Here is a 21,745-nt window from a genome sequence, read left to right on the forward strand (position 1 = left end):
TTTATTGAGTTTAAGTTACAAATGCTTTTCATTTTGTTCAAACATTACCCCTATAATATATACACACAAACCTTATATGTTACTTTTTTTAAGTTGTGAAAATCAGCCCTATGTGTCACAACAAAGCACAGCGCAAAATGTATTTTAGCAGCAGAATAAAGTCAGGAACATTAAGCCTCCATGTAGGTAACATCGCTAAGTATTTCTTAAAAGCTCTGAAGACACATTACCATCACTGCCAGGAATGCAATACATAAGGTTAGATTGAGAAAAACCAAAGACAAGCAAAATACCCAAATAACTGGAAGTAAATGAATAAATCGCACAGTGCAAAAATAATAATAAATAATAAAGGGTATTTATTTAACATAATTTTGATCAAAATAATGTAAAAGCCATCCCACCACATCACGGTAACCCTTATGGGACAGTCCTAACTCTAATATTAAAACCTTACCATTTGTCAAGTGACATACATATGGACAAGGACAGAGAGACTGAACCCGTAGTAGAAACATGGACTTGAGAGGCAGAATGAACCTTTCAGCTCAGACAAAGGGCGGCCACACCCTTTATATGCACAAAAGCACACTAAACTGCAAAGAAAAAACCTGGGAGTCTGAACTGACACGTAATTTGATGTGCATGCATAAGGTTTGATCGGCAGATTACATAGACTGAAGTATCTGGCCAGGAAAGGAAATCACTGGCTATACCCAGAGGTAGCCCTCTTCGCTCCCTAAGAATAATCTCTGCAAGCCGTAACTAAGCAGCCGGATAACAAGCAATAAATCTGTGTGTTCTCCTTCTATACTGAAGAATTACTGGTAATTTCAATAGTATCCACACTTCTGTCCATCCAGAAAAATATAGCGGCAAGTCTTCAGCACTGAAGTGGGGAGTTTAAGCCAGGGCTCCCTCTTACTAAAGCCTCAGGGGCAGTGTAAGCCAGGGCTCCCTCTTACTAAAGCCTCAGGGGCAGTGTAAACCAGGGCTCCCTCTTACTAAAGCCTCAGGGGTAGTGTAAGCCAGGGCTCCCTCTTACTAAAGCCTCAGGGGCAGTGTAAACCAGGGCTCCCTCTTACTAAAGCCTCAGGGGCAGTGTAAGCCAGGGCTCCCTCTTACTAAAGCCTCAGGAGCAGTGTAAGCCAGGGCTCCCTCTTACTAAAGCCTCAGGGGCAGTGTAAGCCAGGGCTCCCTCTTACTAAAGCCTCAGGGGCAGTGTAAGCCAGGGCTCCCTCTTACTAAAGCCTCAGGGGCAGTGTAAGCCAGGGCTCCCTCTTACTAAAGCCTCAGGGGCAGTGTAAGCCAGGGCTCCCTCTTACTAAAGCCTCAGGGGCAGTGTAAGCCAGGGCTCCCTCTTACTAAAGCCTCAGGGGCAGTGTAAGCCAGGGCTCCCTCTTACTAAAGCCTCAGGGGCAGTGTAAGCCAGGGCTCCCTCTTACTAAAGCCTCAGGGGCAGTGTAAACCAGGGCTCCCTCTTACTAAAGCCTCAGGGGTAGTGTAAGCCAGTGCTCCCTCTTACTAAAGCCTCAGGGGCAGTGTAAGCCAGGGCTCCCTCTTACTAAAGCCTCAGGAGCAGTGTAAGCCAGGGCTCCCTCTTACTAAAGCCTCAGGGGCAGTGTAAGCCAGGGCTCCCTCTTACTAAAGCCTCAGGGGCAGTGTAAGCCAGGGCTCCCTCTTACTAAAGCCTCAGGGGCAGTGTAAGCCAGGGCTCCCTCTTACTAAAGCCTCAGGGGCAGTGTAAGCCAGGGCTCCCTCTTACTAAAGCCTCAGGGGCAGTGTAAGCCAGGGCTCCCTCTTACTAAAGCCTCAGGGGCAGTGTAAGCCAGGGATCCCTCTTACTAAAGCTTCAGGGGCAGTGTAAGCCAGGGCTCCCTCTTACTAAAGCCTCAGGGGCAGTGTAAGCCAGGGCTCCCTCTTACTAAAGCCTCAGGGGCAGTGTAAGCCAGGGCTCCCTCCTACTAAAGCTTCAGGGGCAGTGTAAGCCAGGGCTCCCTCCTACTAAAGCTTCAGGGGCAGTGTAAGCCAGGGCTCCCTCTTACTAAAGCCCCAGGGGCAGTGTAGGCCAGGGCTCCCTCTTACTAAAGCCTCAGGGGCAGTGTAAACCAGGGCTCCCTCTTACTAAAGCCTCAGGGGCAGTGTAAACCAGGGCTCCCTCTTACTAAAGCCTCAGGGGCAGTGTAAGCCAGGGCTCCCTCTTACTAAAGCCTCAGGGGCAGTGTAAACCAGGGCTCCCTCTTACTAAAGCCTCAGGGGCAGTGTAAACCAGGGCTCCCTCTTACTAAAGCCTCAGGGGCAGTGTAAACCAGGGCTCCCTCTTACTAAAGCCTCAGGGGCAGTGTAAACCAGGGCTCCCCCTTACTAAAGCCTCAGGGGCAGTGTAAGCCAGGGCTCCCTCTTATTAAAGCCTCAGGGGCAGTGTAAACCAGGGCTCCCTCTTACTAAAGCTTCAGGGGCAGTGTAAGCCAGGGCTCCCTCTTACTAAAGCCTCAGGGGCAGTGTAAGCCAAGGCTCCCCCTTACTAAAGCCTCAGGGGCAGTGTAAGCCAGGGCTCCCTCTTGCTAAAGCCTCAGGGGCAGTGTAAGCCAGGGATCCCTCTTACTAAAGCCTCAGGGGCAGTGTAAACCAGGGCTCCCTCTTACTAAAGCCTCAGGGGCAGTTTAATCCTAGGCTCCCTCTTACTAAAGCCTCAGGGGCAGTGTAAGCCAGGGCTCCCTCTTACTAAAGCCTCAGGAGCAGTGTAAGCCAGGGCTCCCTCTTACTAAAGCCTCAGGGGCAGTGTAAGCCAGGGCTCCCTCTTACTAAAGCCTCAAGGGCAGTTTAATCCTAGGCTCCCTCTTACTAAGCCTCATTCAGATGTCAGTGATTAAAAACACAGACCGCTGTTTTGGATCCACGTTTCATCAGTGTTTGGTCAGTGTCAGTGTTTCTTCAGTGCTTTTTGTCCATGATAATCATTGGCGCCACACGATGATCCATATGCTGTCTGTGATTTTCACAGATCCATAGAATTTTATGGGCAATACTGATCCATGACTAGGATAAAAAATGGACAAGATATTTTTGTGGACCACAAAAATAAAAACAGACATACCAACAGCTCCATAGACCACACTGGTACATGATCTAGCCGTGAAAAGCACAGAACATGTATGTGGCTCATGGACGTCTGGAGGAGACTAAGTCTCGATTGCCCTCGTATATGAGCAGCAATTACGTGATCATTTCCTTATTCATAGTGAATTAGTATTCTGCATTTCGTAATTATTCTGTCCTTCCTGTAGTAGACCCATCAACTCCAGGCACCAACTTGCTGCCAGGTCTGTTATAACCTTGGGTTATATGCAGTGGCTAATCACAGGAGGTAGATCTGCAGGGAGGGGGGGAAAACTTGACAGTCCCTTTCATATACAGTGGTGTATGGCTTCTCTCGCTCTTTTAGGAAGTTCTCTACTACTTTCCCACATTTCAAAATAGAAAAAAATGATGATAAAATTTATAGAAAACTACATAAGGATAGAGATTGGTGAAATGTATTTAACCTTAAAATGTCTCTATAGACAGAGTCAATCCACCCATTAAATATAAAAGTGATAACTGAAGAGGTTTGTGGCCGTGTAGAAGACTTCAATGTGCACAATAGCAGGGCCCCATTGACACCACCTTATTACTTCACTTTAATGACCTACAAATTAACATGGCAGGCCTGGTGTCCTGTGCCCATGTATAGTCATCTGCCAGATGGACGCTCAATATAACTGATACACGACATGACCGAGAGCTGCACAGGCGGACCCCATGGCCGAAGGACTTTTACTCCTCGTGATCACACAGACATTTTCGAAACATTTCAGTGCAACCTTCAATTTCTGGGTCTCCCTAGAAACAACAATTCTGAAATAAGTGGTTATTTCTACACAACGTTACATTATTTAGTGGTCAATATTTCCAGATAAAGGTGACAAAATGGTCATTAATTCAGAAATCAAACATTGTACTGGATTTTAAAGAGTCACAATCATCCTAAAACATTAGCAAAAAAAAAAAAATATCCCAAAAGAAGCCATGTGCTGCAGATCACACCGTTATCACAAGGTACAAAAGATGGAAATACCGGCTGTATGAGGACAAGCTGCGGCAAAAGCAGGCCCAAACCCTAAATGTATTAGAAAATATATGTATAAGACAATATTATTACTTCAATACTTCTGCACTAATGGGACAAGTTATGGTGAAATGTCATCAGTCGCACAAAATAACTTTACGTCAAAATTTGTCTTGACCTTCAAAGTGAATGTACTTTTAGTTTCCGTACTGAACACACTTGCTCCATTTGGGGTTGTGACGCTGCACTGACAGTATGCTGGGAGAATGGAGGGGCCGGGGCCGAGGTGCTCAATCATACAAGTAACAGTCCCAGGCCGGGCCCAGAGAGGAGGAACACCACAGTAATATCTATAGATGTAACATTAAGCTTTTACTTTACAGATATATGTCCAAAATAGATTAAAAAATCTGACAAATCACAAGCTGATGAGGAAAAACTAAAAATACGCGTCCATCCGTTGAGCCCTGTTTCATCAAAAATCTCATTTTTTGTAATACTGGGAATGACAGCACAAAGTCACAGGCGAAGTGCTGGGGATTATCTATATTTAAACCATATTGCAAGCGCTGCATAGAGACCCACTATTTTTATTTTCACGGCCGGAAAGAGGTTAACAGGAGAGCCTGGTATCCCGAAATACTCACAGGACAACATTTTATTGTCAAACTAACAAAGAAATACAAACCCAAAACTTGTATCAGTCTAATAAATACAGCCAGGAATATTAAAGGAAAAAAAAAAGTTTACAAAGATCATTCTAAAAATTAAAACTATGACTACATTAAAGTCCACACGGAGTAGAACAATCAGAATCTATGGTACAATGGGGCGTTTATGTTAAAAAGGCAAACGTGGCACTTACCCGTCTGCGGCAGAAAGGCAGGCCGTGGGCGATGATACTGATGCAGAAAGTCTTCATCACAGTTTGGGGAGGCAACGTTTCTTTAGTACTTGTAAGATCACTAGGCAGCAAATCATAATTCAGGACAGCTTTACCAGACTTGGACATCTTTGACGAAAAACTGCAGGTACTAACATACAGAAACCCTAATATTCGTCATCTGACTGATGATCAGAAAAGCCTCGAGAGGGTCTCGAAATCCCAAGGCCTTCACTCTCTGCCTTTCAAGTTGTCCCTGCGAAGTCCTGACCTATGTGAAGCTCGCTGAAGTGCATGCTATCCTAGTATAGCCGGGAGTTATACCCTCCAAACCAGGAGCAGACGGCTCCTGTCAGTCAAACAGCTGAGAGCCCCTCCCAAGCCCAGAGAGCAATCACTGTACAGGGCCATACCGGGCCCACCTTCATTACTAATACTGGAGCATTTACTAGGAAGAATCCTGTCCTATGTACTGGAGTGGAGAAGTGCAGATATACTTCTAGCTATTCATAAATAATACACATTATTATTACTACTACATGACATCATGTAACCAAAACTAAGAAAGGAGAGATTTCTACTTTGCCACTTTTTTATTTAGTGGGATAACTTTAGTCCAGTAAAATGACTTTATTTTAATAAAAAATATTATATATATAAAAATATTATATATATATATATATATATATATATATATATATATATATATATATATATATATATATATATATACACACACACATTCCCATATCTTCGACTGCATCATGATGTCTATATACTAAGCAAATAGATTCCCATTTTTTTTTCCTTTGGATGAAAAATTATATATTATATATAAAATTATATAATTATCTCTCTCTCTCTCTCTCTCTCTCTATATATATATAGATATATATATAGAGAGAGAGAGAGAGATTTACTAATATATAGATTTACTGAGTAAACAAATTATCATTTTTTTTGGGACACATATGCATGTTACATGGATGGATGGATGGGTAGATATGGAAAGATAGGTAGATAGAGGGATAGATAGATAGAGGGATAGATAGATAGAGGGATAGATAGATAGAGGGATAGATAGATAGAGGGATAGATAGATAGAGGGATAGATAGATAGAGGGATAGATAGATAGAGGGATAGATAGATAGAGGGATAGATAGATAGAGGGATAGATAGATAGAGGGATAGATAGAGGGATAGATAGAGGGATAGATAGAGGGATAGATAGAGGGATAGATAGAGGGATAGATAGAGGGATAGATAGAGGGATAGATAGAGGGATAGATAGAGGGATAGATAGAGGGATAGATAGAGGGATAGATAGAGGGATAGATAGAGGGATAGATAGAGGGATAGATAGAGGGATAGATAGAGGGATAGATAGAGGGATAGATAGAGGGATAGATAGAGAGATAGAGGGATAGATAGAGGGATAGATAGATAGAGGGATAGATAGATAGAGGGATAGATAGATAGAGGGATAGATAGATAGAGGGATAGATAGATAGAGGGATAGATAGATAGAGGGATAGATAGATAGAGGGATAGATAGATAGAGGGATAGATAGATAGAGGGATAGATAGATAGAGGGATAGATAGATAGAGGGATAGATAGATAGAGGGATAGATAGGGATAGATAGATAGATAGATAGATAGATAGATAGATAGATAGATAGGGATAGATAGATAGATAGATAGATAGATAGATAGATAGATAGATAGATAGATAGATAGATAGATAGATAGAGGGATAGATAGATAGAGGGATAGATAGATAGAGGGATAGATAGATAGAGGGATAGATAGATAGAGGGATAGATAGATAGAGGGATAGATAGATAGAGGGATAGATAGATAGAGGGATAGATAGATAGAGGGATAGATAGATAGATAGATAGATAGGGATAGATAGATAGATAGGGATAGATAGATATAGAGGGATAGATAGATAGATAGATAGATATAGAGGGATAGATAGATAGATAGATAGAAAGATAGAGGGATAGATAGAGGGATAGATAGAGGGATAGATAGATAGAGGGATAGATAGATAGAGGGATAGATAGATAGAGGGATAGATAGATAGAGGGATAGATAGATAGAGGGATAGATAGATAGAGGGATAGATAGATAGAGGGATAGATAGATAGAGGGATAGATAGATAGAGGGATAGATAGATAGAGGGATAGATAGATAGAGGGATAGATAGATAGATAGATCGATAGATAGATAGGGATAGATAGATAGATAGGGATAGATAGATATAGAGGGATAGATAGATAGATAGATATAGAGGGATAGATAGATAGATAGATAGAAAGATAGATAGATATGCACATGTGTCCCAAAAAATTGGGAATTTGTTTGCTTAGTAAATAGACATCATGGCTATCTGAGAATGCTAGATGGAGCGGGATGCAGTGGAAGACTTGGCTACTACTGCCCTCCTGTGGTTAAAATTGGTAAAGAAGTCTAGAATCCAAATACTGAAAAAAAAAATTATATATTACAGGAAATATGAATCCAAAACCACCAGTGAGCATGCAGACTACAGCTATAACTGGTAAATGTCCCCTGAATAAGTCTCCTGGCGTCACCATACTGGTCTTACTATGTACTCCAAGTTATCATGTGGTGTATACAACTAATATCACCAGCATTCATACTCTACAAAGTTTCCTAATTAGTTATTTCATATTGTAGAATACAGAAAAACACTATTGCACTTCAAAGCAGTAAATCTAAGTAATTATCTACAAATCATTCAAACTACATAAAGGTAAGCTAATTAGATGGTAAGGGAATGTAAGTGCAGCTTGTAGACCATTAGATGAAACACGCCAGCTAACGCGCCTTATATAGCATGTGACTTATTAGATGAGGCACCACCGCTATATATAACAAGAGCACGTGCCTCTTGCGTTGCTTTCTAATATACCCTAAACGGTGTGTACGCCACATTTCCCAGACAGAATACATTATAGATGCAGCACGGCTACATGGAGATTTATCTTCACACATCGGATACCGATACAGCTCATCAAAGGGGACTGGAATTATTCCTGCTATGCTGTATATGGTCAGACACTGGCATTTTGGGACATTTTTGAAATGCTCGGCTCTTCTATATGGGGTGTCTGTGCACGGATCAGCGGTGGCTGTGCAGAATGGAGCAGCTGTTGTAGATAGGAAGGGAAAGGCAGCAAGATATCAGCTGCTCCCAGAGGAATGTGGCCCATCATTAGACGCCTATGTTGTAGCAGCACCTTCCTACTAAAGTATGTAAGGAATGACGCAGAACGACAGGTAGGGGAGTCATTCCCCAAATACCACACTCTATGGTCACAGAGAAAACTGTCTGGGAAACATGCGGTAGTTTACTAACAATGCGACAACTAAGCACATGGCCCCACGTTAGGGCCAGAAAAGGCTGGCGCTGACTACGGCACTCCTACTAATAGACTCACACTGCACCCAGCAGAGTCACTGACAGACCCACAATGGTAGCATAATTGTAGGGGCTGTGGACCACTGCTACAAACGTTCCCAGGGTTTTCAAAGTGTCTTCTTTTTTTCTTATTAGAGGCGTTATGTTCATAATGTGAACAGTTAAATGGACTGTGTTATCAGAAAATGTGTAGAAAATGTGGTTTTTGCATTCTTGTATTTTTTATTATTTTTAGTAAAAAAAAATTCCCAAATCACAATCAGTATTAAAAGCATAATTCATAAATCTTGCAATCTTCACACTGGCCACTGGGGCTTTTAGGCTCTAACTTTCTGTTCTTTCAGATCTACATGATGCACATCCGCAGCAGGAGACGGACTCTGACCCTAACTTTTGTATTAAAGCATCTAATGAGCGTGTGCAAAGGTCAATGTGAAGGGGAGCAGGGTCAGCTGTGACATCATCGCCTATTGTGATTGGTGAATCCTGTGTTATCACACAGTAGAGGCGTTACCTGTCATTGTAATCCTGCCTCCAATGATAATGAGACTCAATAAAACTGTCCCTGATAGGACATGAAATGTCAATCTAAAGCAATCCCAGTGGCCAGTGTGAACATTGCAAGATTCCAAACTTGAACACAGATCCCAATTTGAAAAAAAATTCCCAAATTTGTATTTAGACTACATTTAGCACAAAAACCTGATTTAAACAACCAGTCATTTAATGATGACACATTCCCTTTAAAGGCTTATTCTCAAGTCCATTACCGGTGTTTGTAAAAACAAGAAATTTTGCAATTTACTTGTTATTAAAAATCATTTCCGTTCTCAATTACAGACGGATTTTTAATTTGCATTTTTTTATTGCTTGTTACCGGCCACAACATGCAAAGTGTTTACAAGCAGTTTGCTGTAGAGCTTGTAAGCGCTGCTCTAGAGCTGGCTGCCCTTTAGCACTCTTACAATGCTGGAAAAAAAATATCTGTCTCTCCTTGCAGCATAGGTAAATGCACAGTTTGGTCGTGCAGACTAAAGATGCTGGTGGTCTGAGCTGTCAGTTAAGCAGGTCACCAATAAGCCTGGTGAGAAGTACGCTCCTGCATGAGAAGAGACAACCACTTTAAGGAGGATCTGTCAAATTATTAAAATAGATCTCTTAGCCCTGATGAGGCTAGTGTACTGTCTTTGAAAATCCATGTCAGAAAATAATGGTTTTGCCTCGTTTTGTGAGTCCAGTTCTAAAATGGTCATCCTAATACCAGGATTATACAGCCAAAACAAAAGCTTGACAGATACCATTTAAATAAGGGTAGAATATGTCATACATGGCATATTGCATGGTAGTCTGCGTGGCACAGATCTGAAAAATATAGCCCCTACCAACCACTTAGCTTTTTCATGTCGGTGTATGAATGACTGTTAAAGTCAATGGATGGCCCATATAATCACAAGTGGAACTGACAGAAAACAAAGTGACACACAATTTAAGCCGTACAGCAGCCATTAATTTGTAGCCATTGGTGGGCACTGCATTAGTGGGCTCCCCATAGATATCACTGTGGGGGCATATCTTATGAACACCCATGATAAGACAACCCCTTTAAATCATAATTCTCTAAGCACCAAGTGTAAATAGCATTTGTGTGCACCTTCAGGCTACGTTCTCATGTTCAGGACCCGCTGTGACCCAAATGCTGCAGAACCTCAGCACCACGTCCACACTATTTTATGCAAATAAGCAGACTTTTTTTTTATACATGCAGATTTTTCCCAACTAAGCAAGTGTATGGGAAAATCTGCATGCGTACCCGCAAGAGAAATTGACATGCTGTGGATCTGAAAGATCAGTTTCCGCGGGTGATCCACAGGTGCACATAGACACACAGTGGACATGGGATCTCTAGAAATCCCATTCACTATGCTGTAACATCTGGCGGCTGCAGATTTGATGCTACATAAATACACAGCATCAAAACCGCAGCAAATCCTGAACCTGGGAACGCACCTTTAGGCACATAGGCAGAAAGGCTGTTATGTTTGTCATTTTGGACAATTTAATCCTTTAGGTAGAAAATAGAGCAAATTTTCGCACATATCTAAACCTGTATGCAGCAGGCATGGACATTTTTTCTTTTACTAGTCTAAAATAATTAGGACATACATGCCTTGTAATAAACTCACATTGAAAAACTTTTATTAGACTAACCTATGAAATGAAAGGCTTAAAGGGAATCTGGCATCAGATTTTTGCTACCTCATCCGAGAGCAGCCTGAAGTAGGCAAAGAGGCCCTGAATCCAATAATGTATCACTTAAATTACTGGGTGCAGCCGTTCTGACACAATCAGAGCTTTTAGATTTAGCAATACAGCAGAGCTGAGGAAGCTAACCCCACTCACAGCAGGCTCTGTATATACAAAGTCCATAGACCATGAGGTGCTCATCACAGGAGTGGAGTTGCTGGACCAGGAGGCATGTGCTGCTGTGTAGCAATGATAAGCTACTGGTGCTAAAATAATCAATCATTGCAAGCAAACAAAACCACAGAGCTTGATAAGAATCTATGTTTTAACCCCTACAGCATGCTGTCTTCAGCTTACATAGCAAAAACCTGCTGACAGATTCTCTTTAAAGGGAACCTGTCAGATACCCTATCCTCAGACTCTAATTTAGCACTATGTCCAGCAAACTGACACTTCCCATGGATTAGCCCCCGCCTCGGACCTTCTAATCATGCCTCTCTAGGCCTGATTAACAGCCTGCATAATGGTCCTACCATATCAGTGTATGAATTCAGGTTTCCTGTCAATCTCACTGACCGAGGCGCGATTATAAAATCCAAGGGAGGAATAGTCCGGGGGAAGAGAAGTCCCACTGTTCTGGTCTTGCCTCATTAGAGTAGGCAATGTTGTAGTGGTAGCGAGTTACATAAATACCTACACATACCGCTATAGACCTGACAGGACAAATGTGGGCTACCAGTATCACATTCTTGAGAGCTGGGGACTCGACCTAATTTCTTCATGTCAGACATATATATCAGGGCCAATATTAAAAGAACAAACTTAACATATTGGAATGTTTAGGAGAAAAATAAGAGAAACATGGAAACGTTATGTAGATGTTGTCCTTCGTTGGGTTGGCACCTGTAATGTCAGGATTACAGTAATAAGTCTCAAGACTTGGGAACAATTCTTTAAGATCAGAAAAGAAGCATCAAACGTCTTCTTGACGTTCTACTTTAAGATGTCACATTGAAGGACATTGATGGAGAAGATGTGACGTTCTATGCAGCCAAGGTTCAGCAATAAACACACCGCCTGAAGGACTTCTCATAGCCCAGGAGGAGAACAGCAACACTTCTGTCAAAACCCCTCATTCTGATTGCCATTACAAACACCGCCTGTAGCGCCAGGCATGAAGTGGAATATTTGGATTCATTCGCACTTGAAATGGTTTAATGCTCGGCCAAGAAAAGTTACTGCTGGCAAGCCATGAAAGCTCAGCGTCATTCAGGCAGCCTTTGATACAGGCCCATCCTGCAGCCGACACATCACGAATTGTAGGTGAGATTACAGGGTCTGATCTCTGCTATTACCTGAAAAGGCAGAACACGCAGGCACACAGTGCCGAGAAACCAGCAGTTCATGGCTTCTGAATGGAGTTCAAGGGAAGAAAAAAAACAACGTCATAATGTACAAAGGAAAGTTGGACGTTTATTTATTTTCTATCTGTAAAAATTGAACAGGACTGAAAATTAATTTTGAAGTAAAAAAAACAGCTGGACAGTGTATAACAGCTGGACAGAGGAGGACGCTCAGGGTATATACTCAGGGGGCAAACACAGTGTGAATTTCCTGCAGGGAGATCACATCAGTAAAGGGGTTGTCCCACCAAAAAAAGTACATTTTAATCAATAGATCTTGGAATAATAAGTTCCACAATTGGATAACGGGCAAGATAATTGTAGACCACCTGGAGGAAACCTGCGTGAACAGAGTGTCGGTGCTTCAGAGTGTCGGTGCTTCAGAGTGTCGGTGTTAACCAAGAGCAAAGTCCTTTTCCCCTCTGGTTTACAAAAGCTGCATGCACTAATACTCGTTATGACATTGTAGCCCGTAAACTGGGGTGGTCTCGCATCTTCCTCATAGTAATAATGTTCCTGTGCTGAGATAATCTTATACATGTGCCCCTGCTGTGTACTGTGTAATGGCTGTGTCTGACTGTGAACATACCACAGCTCCTGGGCAGGGTAGGAAGCAAAAGAGTATACAGACATTACAGCAAGGATCGCAGCTGCTGCTTTCTGTTGGGCAAAACATGTTTAAAAACAAGCAGCAAATGCTTTACCTCACAAAATGAATCCTATGCGATCCCCTGCTGTCCTGCCTATATACTTACTTGTTCTTCCTCCCCTGCCCAGGAGCTGAGGTACTTTGTTCGTGTGACAACCCCTTTAATAGTTAAATGCTCCTAGGTTTTTAAATGACAATTCTAACATGTACAGCTATATACACACCCCTGCACTGTACTGCTTAACAACATGGTAGATGCATCTCTCAGGACTATGAGGAAGATGCGGGACCACCCCAGTATACGGGCTACAATGTCACAACGAGTATTAGTGCATGCAGCTTTTGTAAACCAGAGGGGAAAAGGACGTTGCTCTTGGTTAGCACCGACACTCTGAAGCACCGACACTCTGAAGCACCGACACTCTGAAGCACCGACACTCTGTTCACGCAGGTTTCCTCCAGGTGGTCTACAATTATCTTGCCCGTTATCTATCTATCTATCTATCTATCTATCTATCTATCAGTAAATTGGCAAGTAAGATAAGGTGGATGAGACATCTAGCTAGCGACACATGGCGGAGTGGCATTGTGAGATTACATGCATGGAATCATGTTGCAACCCAAAACCTAATGAAAAGCAACCATTGCAAAAGAAAAAAAACTACCAGGTTAGATTTTTCATTGCAAGTAATAAACATTCTGAGCAAATGATCGCAAAGCCCTAAACCAGTTAACACTCATTATCGATAGTGAGGCTATGTTGACACATTGCGTTTTTTCGGCGTTTTTTTATGCAAATTTTCAGCTGCGTTTTATAGTACCAGCAAAGTCTATGAGATTTCAGAAATCTCATGCACACAGCTTGGTTTTCATTTGATCAGTATTTTGTGCTTTGCATGTTTTTTTGAAGAATAGAGCATGTCACTTTTTTCAGCATTTTTTCACCCATTGGAAGTAATGGGTGGTGGAAAAAACGCATAAAAACGCAGGTGTCAGGATTTTCAGCGTTTTTTGTGCCAAAATCAGAATGAGATTTTTTTTTTCCACTGAACTTTATGCATGCATAAAGAGACAAAAGGACAGTGAAAAAAAAAAACACACCAAAGATGTACCAAAAGACAAGCAAAAAAAGAAAGAAAAATCCTGAACAAACCTCTTGCCAAGAGATCAGGTTTTGCTACAGAAAAAAAAAAAAAACGCTGAAAAAACAGTGTGTGAACATAGCCTAAATGCTCGCTGTAGCCTGCTAAGAATTAAAGGGATTGTCCATGATCAGTGAAAAGAAAAAGGCAATGTATTTTTTTCCCTAATGGTCCGTTTTGCTTTTTCGCAGACAACCCCTTTAGCACAATCACCAATTAAGCCATTGTACATAGCATTACTTTCTTAAACAGAAATTTGTGTGTATTTGTCCACTTATGGAGACGCTCAATGTATTTGTCGTATTGTGCAGAATTCGAGCGCTGCTGTTACAGCAGCATGTCCCATTTGAGCTGTTGAATCACAAAATACAAAGCATTCCTGCAGCGACTGGGAAGACGCCATTTGTTCCATCTGACGGAAATGTGCGGTGACATAGCAAGAACAAGAAAACACAGATGTCTGCAATACACCAGGAGACGACGCTGTGCAAGCAAATGGTAGGCACTGTCGCCATCTAGTGGTGCAATGCTGAGTGTTCTTGGAGAAAATATATTCATTAGGCTAAAAGTTTACATCCGGATTTTCTCATCCACTTGAAGCAGCATAAAAATAATACTGAAAACTCTATAGAGTGGGATCTGACTGTTTTCCTATTGAAGTCAGCGATAAATGGATTGAATGTTACATCACTTTCTAATAAAGAAAAAACATATCTACTTTATGATGTGGCACTAGCAGTTCCTGTGCTGAGATAGTCAACTATGTCTTGCTGCCAACCTCAACTAGATGTCTACGGCCAAAAATGATGTCTGAGAGAACACGGGGAATGTATTATTATAGTCAAAGACTCCGTCAGCACATACATAGGTTTGCAGGGCTTCAGAAATCCACCACGACGGAGCCAGTGAACGTATGCCAAAACACTGTGTGAACATAGACTTTTTTTCCCCACAGCCTTTTTCCTATGTATAACACATGTAGTCTGGGTTGAGCATGTGTATGGGGGAGTTGGAAAAGAAGGTAGTCGGCCAACAACTATCTGTTGTGTAAAGGCATTTAAAGGGGTTATCTGGTCCAAAGCTCGTGTGACTGCAGACTTATGCTTCCCCCCGGCGCGCACACTGTTCGCTGTGGGGATTCGCCAGTTTCTGAGCCGGGACCGGGGGGTATGTATGAATTATTCAAACTCCCAGCCAGTGGGAGCAACCTCGCTTCCATACACTCGTATGAAGCGAAACCATGCCCTCTAGTCAGGCACGACCACTGCTCTGCTGCACCACAAAACGGGCCGCAGCCTCGCTCCATACAAGTGTATGGAGCTAGGCCATACCCACTAGACAGGCCCTGGCTAAGAGTATATATAACGCATACATATCCTCGAGTTCCGGATCAGAAACTAGCGAATCTCTGCACTGCACAGTGCGTGCACTGGGGGGATTCATAAGTCTGCAGTCACACAGAGTGATTGCAGACTTATTGATTTGGACCAGACAACCCCTTTAGGATTCAGAAACAAAATAACAACTTGTAGACGTCTTATAGCAGCCCTAAAAGTGTTACCCTAAGCCTCACCTATAACTCAGATAAATCACAAAATAATGACAATTGTACTTGCATTACAGTCAACAGTAAGCACACATCAATTGTTATCGCGGTTCTCCAGGAATGATAAAAAATGAAGAAAGAAAATGTCATTATAAATACATTTCTAAATACATTTAATTAGTGAATAACTACAGTTTTGTCTGTGAAGGTTAGCACTGAAGATCATAAAAATGGTAGCCGGCTTGTTACACTGACAAACCCGAGCTAGAATGTTAGGAGAAGAGCCTGAACGAATGTGCACAAGGGTAGCTCTGCCTCCTTTCTTCAGGTGTAGGAAGATGTGATCCTAATATATATTCCAATCTAATACTGGAGATACTGGGGGTGCTGAGCTCACACTGCTGTCCACCTTATCTGTCTGATCTAACACTGGAGATACCAGGAATGCTGAGGTAAGAAGAAGCTGCTCACACTGCTGTCCACCCAGTCTATATAATCACATACTGGATATACCAGAGGTGCTGAGGTCAGAAGAGGCTGCTCACACTGCTGTCCACCTTATCTATCTGATCTAATACTGGAGATACCAGGAATGCTGAGGTAAGAAGAGGCTGCTCACACTGCTGTCCACCTTATCTATCTGATCTAGTACTGGAGATACCAGGAGTGCTAAGGTAAGAAGAGGCTGCTTACACTGCTGTCCGCCCTGTCTTTCTGAATACTGAATGGCTTTTGTGACCTACAGTGGTGGCCAAAAGTATTGGCACCCCTGCAATTCTGTCAGATAATACTCCGTTTCTTCCTGAAAATGATTGCAATCACAAATTCTTTGGTCTTATTATCTTCATTTAATTTGCTTGCAAGGAAAAAACAAAAAAGAGAATGAAGCAAAAATCAAATCATTGATCATTTCACACAAAACTCCAAAAATGGGCCGGACAAAAGTATTGGCACCCTCAGCCTAATACTTGGTTGCACAACCTTTAGCCAAAATAACTGCGAACAACCGCTTCCGGTAACCATCAATGAGTTTCTTACAATGCTCTGCTGGAATTGTAGACCATTCTTCTTTGGTAAACTGCTCCAGGTCCCTGATATTTGAAGGGTGCCTTCTCCAAACTGCCATTTTGAGATCTCTCCACAGGTGTTCTATGGGATTCAGGTCTGGACTCATTGCTGGCCACCTTAGAAGTCTCCAGTGCTTTCTCTCAAACCATTTTATAGTGCTTTTGGAAGTGTGTTTTGGGTCATTGTCCTGCTGGAAGACCCATGACCTCTGAGGGAGACCCAGCTTTCTCACACTGGGCCCTACATTATGCTGCAAAATTTGTTGGTAGTCTTCAGACTTCATATTGCCATGCACACGGTCAAGCAGTCCAGTGCCAGAGGCAGCAAAGCAACCCAAAAACATCAGGGAACCTCCGCCATGTTTGACTGTAGGGACCGTGTTCTTTTCTTTGAATGCCTCTTTTTTTTTCCTGTACACTCTATGTTGATGCTTTTTCCCAAAAAGCTCTACTTTTGTCTCATCTGACCAGAGAACATTCTTCCAAAACGTTTTAGGCTTTCTCAGGTAAGTTTTGGCAAACTCCAGCCTGGCTTTTTTATGTCTCGGGGTAAGAAGTGGGGTCTTCCTGGGTATCCTACCATACAGTCCCTTTTCATTCAGATGCCGACGGATAGTACGGGTTGACACTGTTGTACCCTCGGACTGCAGGGCAGCTTGAACTTGTTTGGATGTTAGTCGAGGTTCTTTATCCACCATCCGCACAATCTTGCGTTGAAATCGCTCGTCAATTTTTCTTTTCCGTCCACATCTAGGGAGGTTAGCCACAGTGCCATGGGCTTTATACTTCTTGATGACACTGCGCACGGAAGACACAGGAACATTCAGGTCTTTGGAGGTGGACTTGTAGCCTTGAGATTGCTCATTCTTCCTCACAATTTGGTTTCTCAAGTCCTCAGACAGTTCTTTGGTCTTCTTTCTTTTCTCCATGGTGACCAAAGGGGCACACTTATAAGATTATCTCAGCACAGAAACATTTTTTAAGCACATCCAATTGTGGAGCTTATTATTTTTCCAAGATCTATTGATTCAAATGTACTTTGTTGTGGGAAAACTCCTTTAACACAAAAAAACTATGACTAACCCCTTTCAGACATCTGTCATACACAAACGGCAAATGTCAGGTGTCAGGATAAATAATACAGCTGACGCCTGACTCTTAGGGTTCGTGAAAACAACCAAATTTTCGGTTAAAGTGATATCCGTGAAAAAAATGGATTGCACTAGGGCCAATGTTATACAATGGGGCAGTGAAGACGAATGATTTTTTTCACTAACCGATTCAACATGTGAAAAAACTTGCAGCATGCGCGATTTTCGTCTGTGAATCGTAAGAGACTCAAGCATTTAAGTCTATAAGTGCACAAAAACAAAAATAAAAACTGATGTTACAGTATGGTCTTGTAAATGATTAGTAGCTGCTGCAGTAAAAATAGTGGATTGCACACGGTTGATCAGTGAGAAAAGAATCATCGCCCTTTTCCGAACAATTTTTTAAACAGGATAGGTGCACACGAATGTCTTCTCTTCAACCGAGAAAAATGGTCCAATTATTCTGATCAGACTCCGATCAGATTGGAATCAGTTTTTCTCAGAGGTAGAAAGAGGGAAAAAAAATTTTCTCCACCTTCTCCATCCTGTAAGTCCGTGAAAATTGGACTGCAAGTCATCAGAGTGCGGCCCAATGTCTTCCACAGACCCGTAGACTTTCATTGCGGATATTGATCTGATCGTACTCACCTGCACAATACAGTTTGCTATGTAAGTTTTATTGCACAATGAAAGCCGAAGAAAATAAATATGAGCAACATTGACAGAACTGCATTTTTCCTTTATTTCATCCCACAAATAGTTTAATTTTCCCAGTTTTGCAGTAAATTATATGGGAAATTAAGTTAAGTTATGACGCATGGAAGAAGTGGATGAAAAAAACAAAACCACAGAAATAAAAAATGAATGAAGTGGAAAGCGGTTATAAGGGTTGTCCAGGACTGATGACCAAGCCTTAGTCTCGGAGATCTGTGGTGTCCGACTCCTGACACCCAAACCTATCAGCAAAAAAAAGCCCCGGCAGCAGCTGCATATACAAGCGAAACACAGCAGCCCGAGTGCTGCACCTCATCTCCCAATTCATTTGGGAGGTCATCAATAAGTCAGTTTTAGACAATCCCTTTAAAACCTAAAGCTAGCCAGTACTTGAAATAATGAAACAAATTTGCACTTTATTAGGAGGCCCTGTTCCATCGGGCATATATTTGGTCTGTGTGCACCTATGGATACACACAGAGGGCAATAAATAGTAAAGAGTTGGCACTCCGCTGGGCGTTGTCGTGCATGTGGAGAAAATATATGGAATCTTGATCGTACCGTAAGTCCTGGCACTCACATGTAGATAAAATTTTTCTTTAATGAACATCCACATACAACATACTTTGTATATGGATGTTCATTTAAGGAAAATGTAATATACATGTGAGTGCCGGGACTTACTATCAATATTACACACAGAGGGCACACTGACTGATGAAAGTCTAGGGGCTAGTGCACACAAGCAATTTTTCACAAGGACAAAATTAAAAAATTGCAGCATGCACTGTCTTGTCTGATTTTCTGGACACAACAGTGCTAGTATTAAAGGGGTTTTCCGGTTTCTGAAAATCCCTTTACCTGGCTGTGGCTTCTTTAAAATGATATCACGTCAACAGCGATGCAACCAATAACTGAGCTCAGCAATTCTGCGAAAGCGGCCAGCAAGAGCCGCTGAGCTCAGCGAAACTGGAAACCCCCTTTAACGGCAGAAATTTCCAGCATCGCTCTGCAAAGTGGAAGAGTGCACAGAACTGCAGATGGAGGGCCAAAGATTTTAGAGCGACTGATCCAATAACAGCATCACTTGTCTGAACGCAGGAAAATGATTCATGTGGCACTTAGGCATAATGCTATTATTTTCCACATAAGTATGCCAACGGGCACATGGATAAATAAGTCCTAATAACTTGCCATTTTCCCCGTTCTGATGTCTGCTATAATATGGGGGAGCCACCTAGCACAAGCAATGAGCCGTCAGTCACATGCGGCCATAAACATGAGGAGCCAAGAAGGATAATAAAATATGTTATAGGCATGACAAAGAAAATCCAGCTGAGCGCAAACTGGGATTTACTGAGCCCTGTAGTCAGAATAAAGCCATGATGATAGAAAGCAAAGGGGCCGCAGGAGAGCAGACGGCAAACAGTCCTGCTGAGTGACCAGGGAAGTGCCAGGCTCCACTGACAGAGAACTCTGTGCATGTGATTATCCGGAAACGCCACAATGGCAGAGAGATTCCTACAGACACAATGTGCATACAATGGATTAATGGCTTTACAATAGCGGCCCGAGAACACATGCATGAATGTGAACCATGCGGCCGCAGTGACCTTCCCATTCTCACAGAGCAGTCCGGTCATGCTCTCTCATCCTGATGAGTGGGGACATTTCTCTTAAACCCTGGGAGATTTATTTTCAGAAGAGAAGCACTTCCCGCTGTCCAGCTATTCATCATGAGCAGCTCATAGGTATCCATTATAGCTGGTGTTATTATGGCAATATTATAGCTCGGGTGTCAAGGTGCCCACACACCCCAAAGCATGGCACAAAAAGGCAACATTTCAAGCCTTCTCTTGGGAGACAGGATTCCCCCATACACATTAGATGGTCGCCTTCACAATAATGTGTATAGGGGCGCCAAGAGACGGATGAAAGGGAATCTGCATTTTTTTTGCTATGTAATCAAAGGACAGAATGAGGTTGGGGCTCAGACACAGATTTCAGGGATGTGTCCCTTAGGCTGTGTGCTGTTGATTCCATACAATGAGGGTTTTATCAGCAGGAGATTATCACTGACCAGACTAGCTCCCTTGTGCCAAATGGTCCGACTCTACGCCCTCCTCTGATAAGCATCTCACTGTCAATAGACAATGTACATAGATAGCATGGTGTGGGCAGCTTTCTGAGCTCTGTGACATCTAAAAAATCTGACTGTGTCACAACAGCTGTACCCAGTAATCTAAGTGATACATTGTTGAAATCAACTTCTCTTTGCCTACATCAGGCTGCTCTCAGATGAGGTTGCAAAAACCAGCTGACAGATTCCCTTTAAGAATTGTAGAGTAACTGACTGCAGCGTCTATCAGAAAGGCTGTCTACCATTTCCAGCTCACTCAGCTGTCTGCAACTTTCATAGAGCTCAATGGAGGACATGGAGGAGTTTGTCAGCTTCAGATGTGCTTCACACAGGGTAATAGTGACCACAGAATCATATAGAAAATCTGTAAAACTCAGGGTCATCTTAGAGCTACAGTGGTGGCCAAAAGTATTGGCACCCCTGCAATTCTGTCAGATAATACTCAGTTTCTTCCTGAAAATGATTGCAATCACAAATTCTTTGGTATTATTCTCTTCATTTAATTTGCTTGCAAGGAAAAAACACAAAAGAGAATGAAGCAAAAATCAAATCATTGATGATTTCACACAAAACTCCAAAAAAGGGCCGGACAAAAGTATTGGCACCCTCAGCCTAATACTTGGTTGCACAACCTTTAGCCAAAATAACTGCGAACAACCGCTTCCGGTAACCATCAATGAGTTTCTTACAATGCTCTGCTGGAATTGTAGACCATTCTTCTTTGGCAAACTGCTCCAGGTCCCTGATATTTGAAGGGTGCCTTCTCCAAACTGCCATTTTGAGATCTCTCCACAGGTGTTCTATGGGATTCAGGTCTGGACTCATTGCTGGCCACCTTAGAAGTCTCCAGTGCTTTCTCTCAAACCATTTTATAGTGCTTTTGGAAGTGTGTTTTGGGTCATTGTCCTGCTGGAAGACCCATGACCTCTGAGGGAGACCCAGCTTTCTCACACTGGGCCCTACATTATGCTGCAAAATTTGTTGGCATGCACACGGTCAAGTAGTCCAGTGCCAGAGGCAGCAAAGCAACCCCAAAACATCAGGGAACCTCCGCCATGTTTGACTGTAGGGACCGTGTTCTTTTCTTTGAATGCCTCTTTTTTTTTCCTGTACACTCTATGTTGATGCTTTTTCCCAAAAAGCTCTACGTTTGTCTCATCTGACCAGAGAACATTTCTTCCAAAACGTTTTAGGCTTTCTCAGGTAAGTTTTCTCAAACTCCAGCCTGGCTTTTTTATGTCTCGGGGTAAGAAGTGGGGTCTTCCTGGGTATCCTACCATACAGTCCCTTTTCATTCAGACGC

At 42.4% G+C, this 21,745-nt stretch overlaps 1 protein-coding gene across 3 annotated transcripts in view; it reads right to left on the reverse strand.

Moving 5' to 3' along the window:
* Positions 1 to 21,745, reverse strand: part of FBXW7 (F-box and WD repeat domain containing 7) — a 175,602-nt gene that overhangs the window by 84,877 nt on the left and 68,980 nt on the right. Inside the window, exon 1 of one of the 3 annotated variants that reach the window (XM_073642534.1) lies at positions 4,974 to 5,190. The exons of the other annotated variants lie outside the window; for them this stretch is intronic. Coding sequence (XP_073498635.1) covers positions 4,974 to 5,120 — 147 coding nt within the window. The 5' untranslated portion in view covers positions 5,121 to 5,190. Of the gene's footprint in view, positions 1 to 4,973; positions 5,191 to 21,745 lie in introns of those variants that run through there. 3 annotated transcript variants of the gene reach the window in all.

This window comes from Phyllobates terribilis, unplaced genomic scaffold, assembly GCF_046119375.1.
Source record: "Phyllobates terribilis strain yellow unplaced genomic scaffold, ASM4611937v1 Scaffold_1__5_contigs__length_1240528914, whole genome shotgun sequence".
Lineage (NCBI taxonomy): Eukaryota > Metazoa > Chordata > Amphibia > Anura > Dendrobatidae > Phyllobates > Phyllobates terribilis.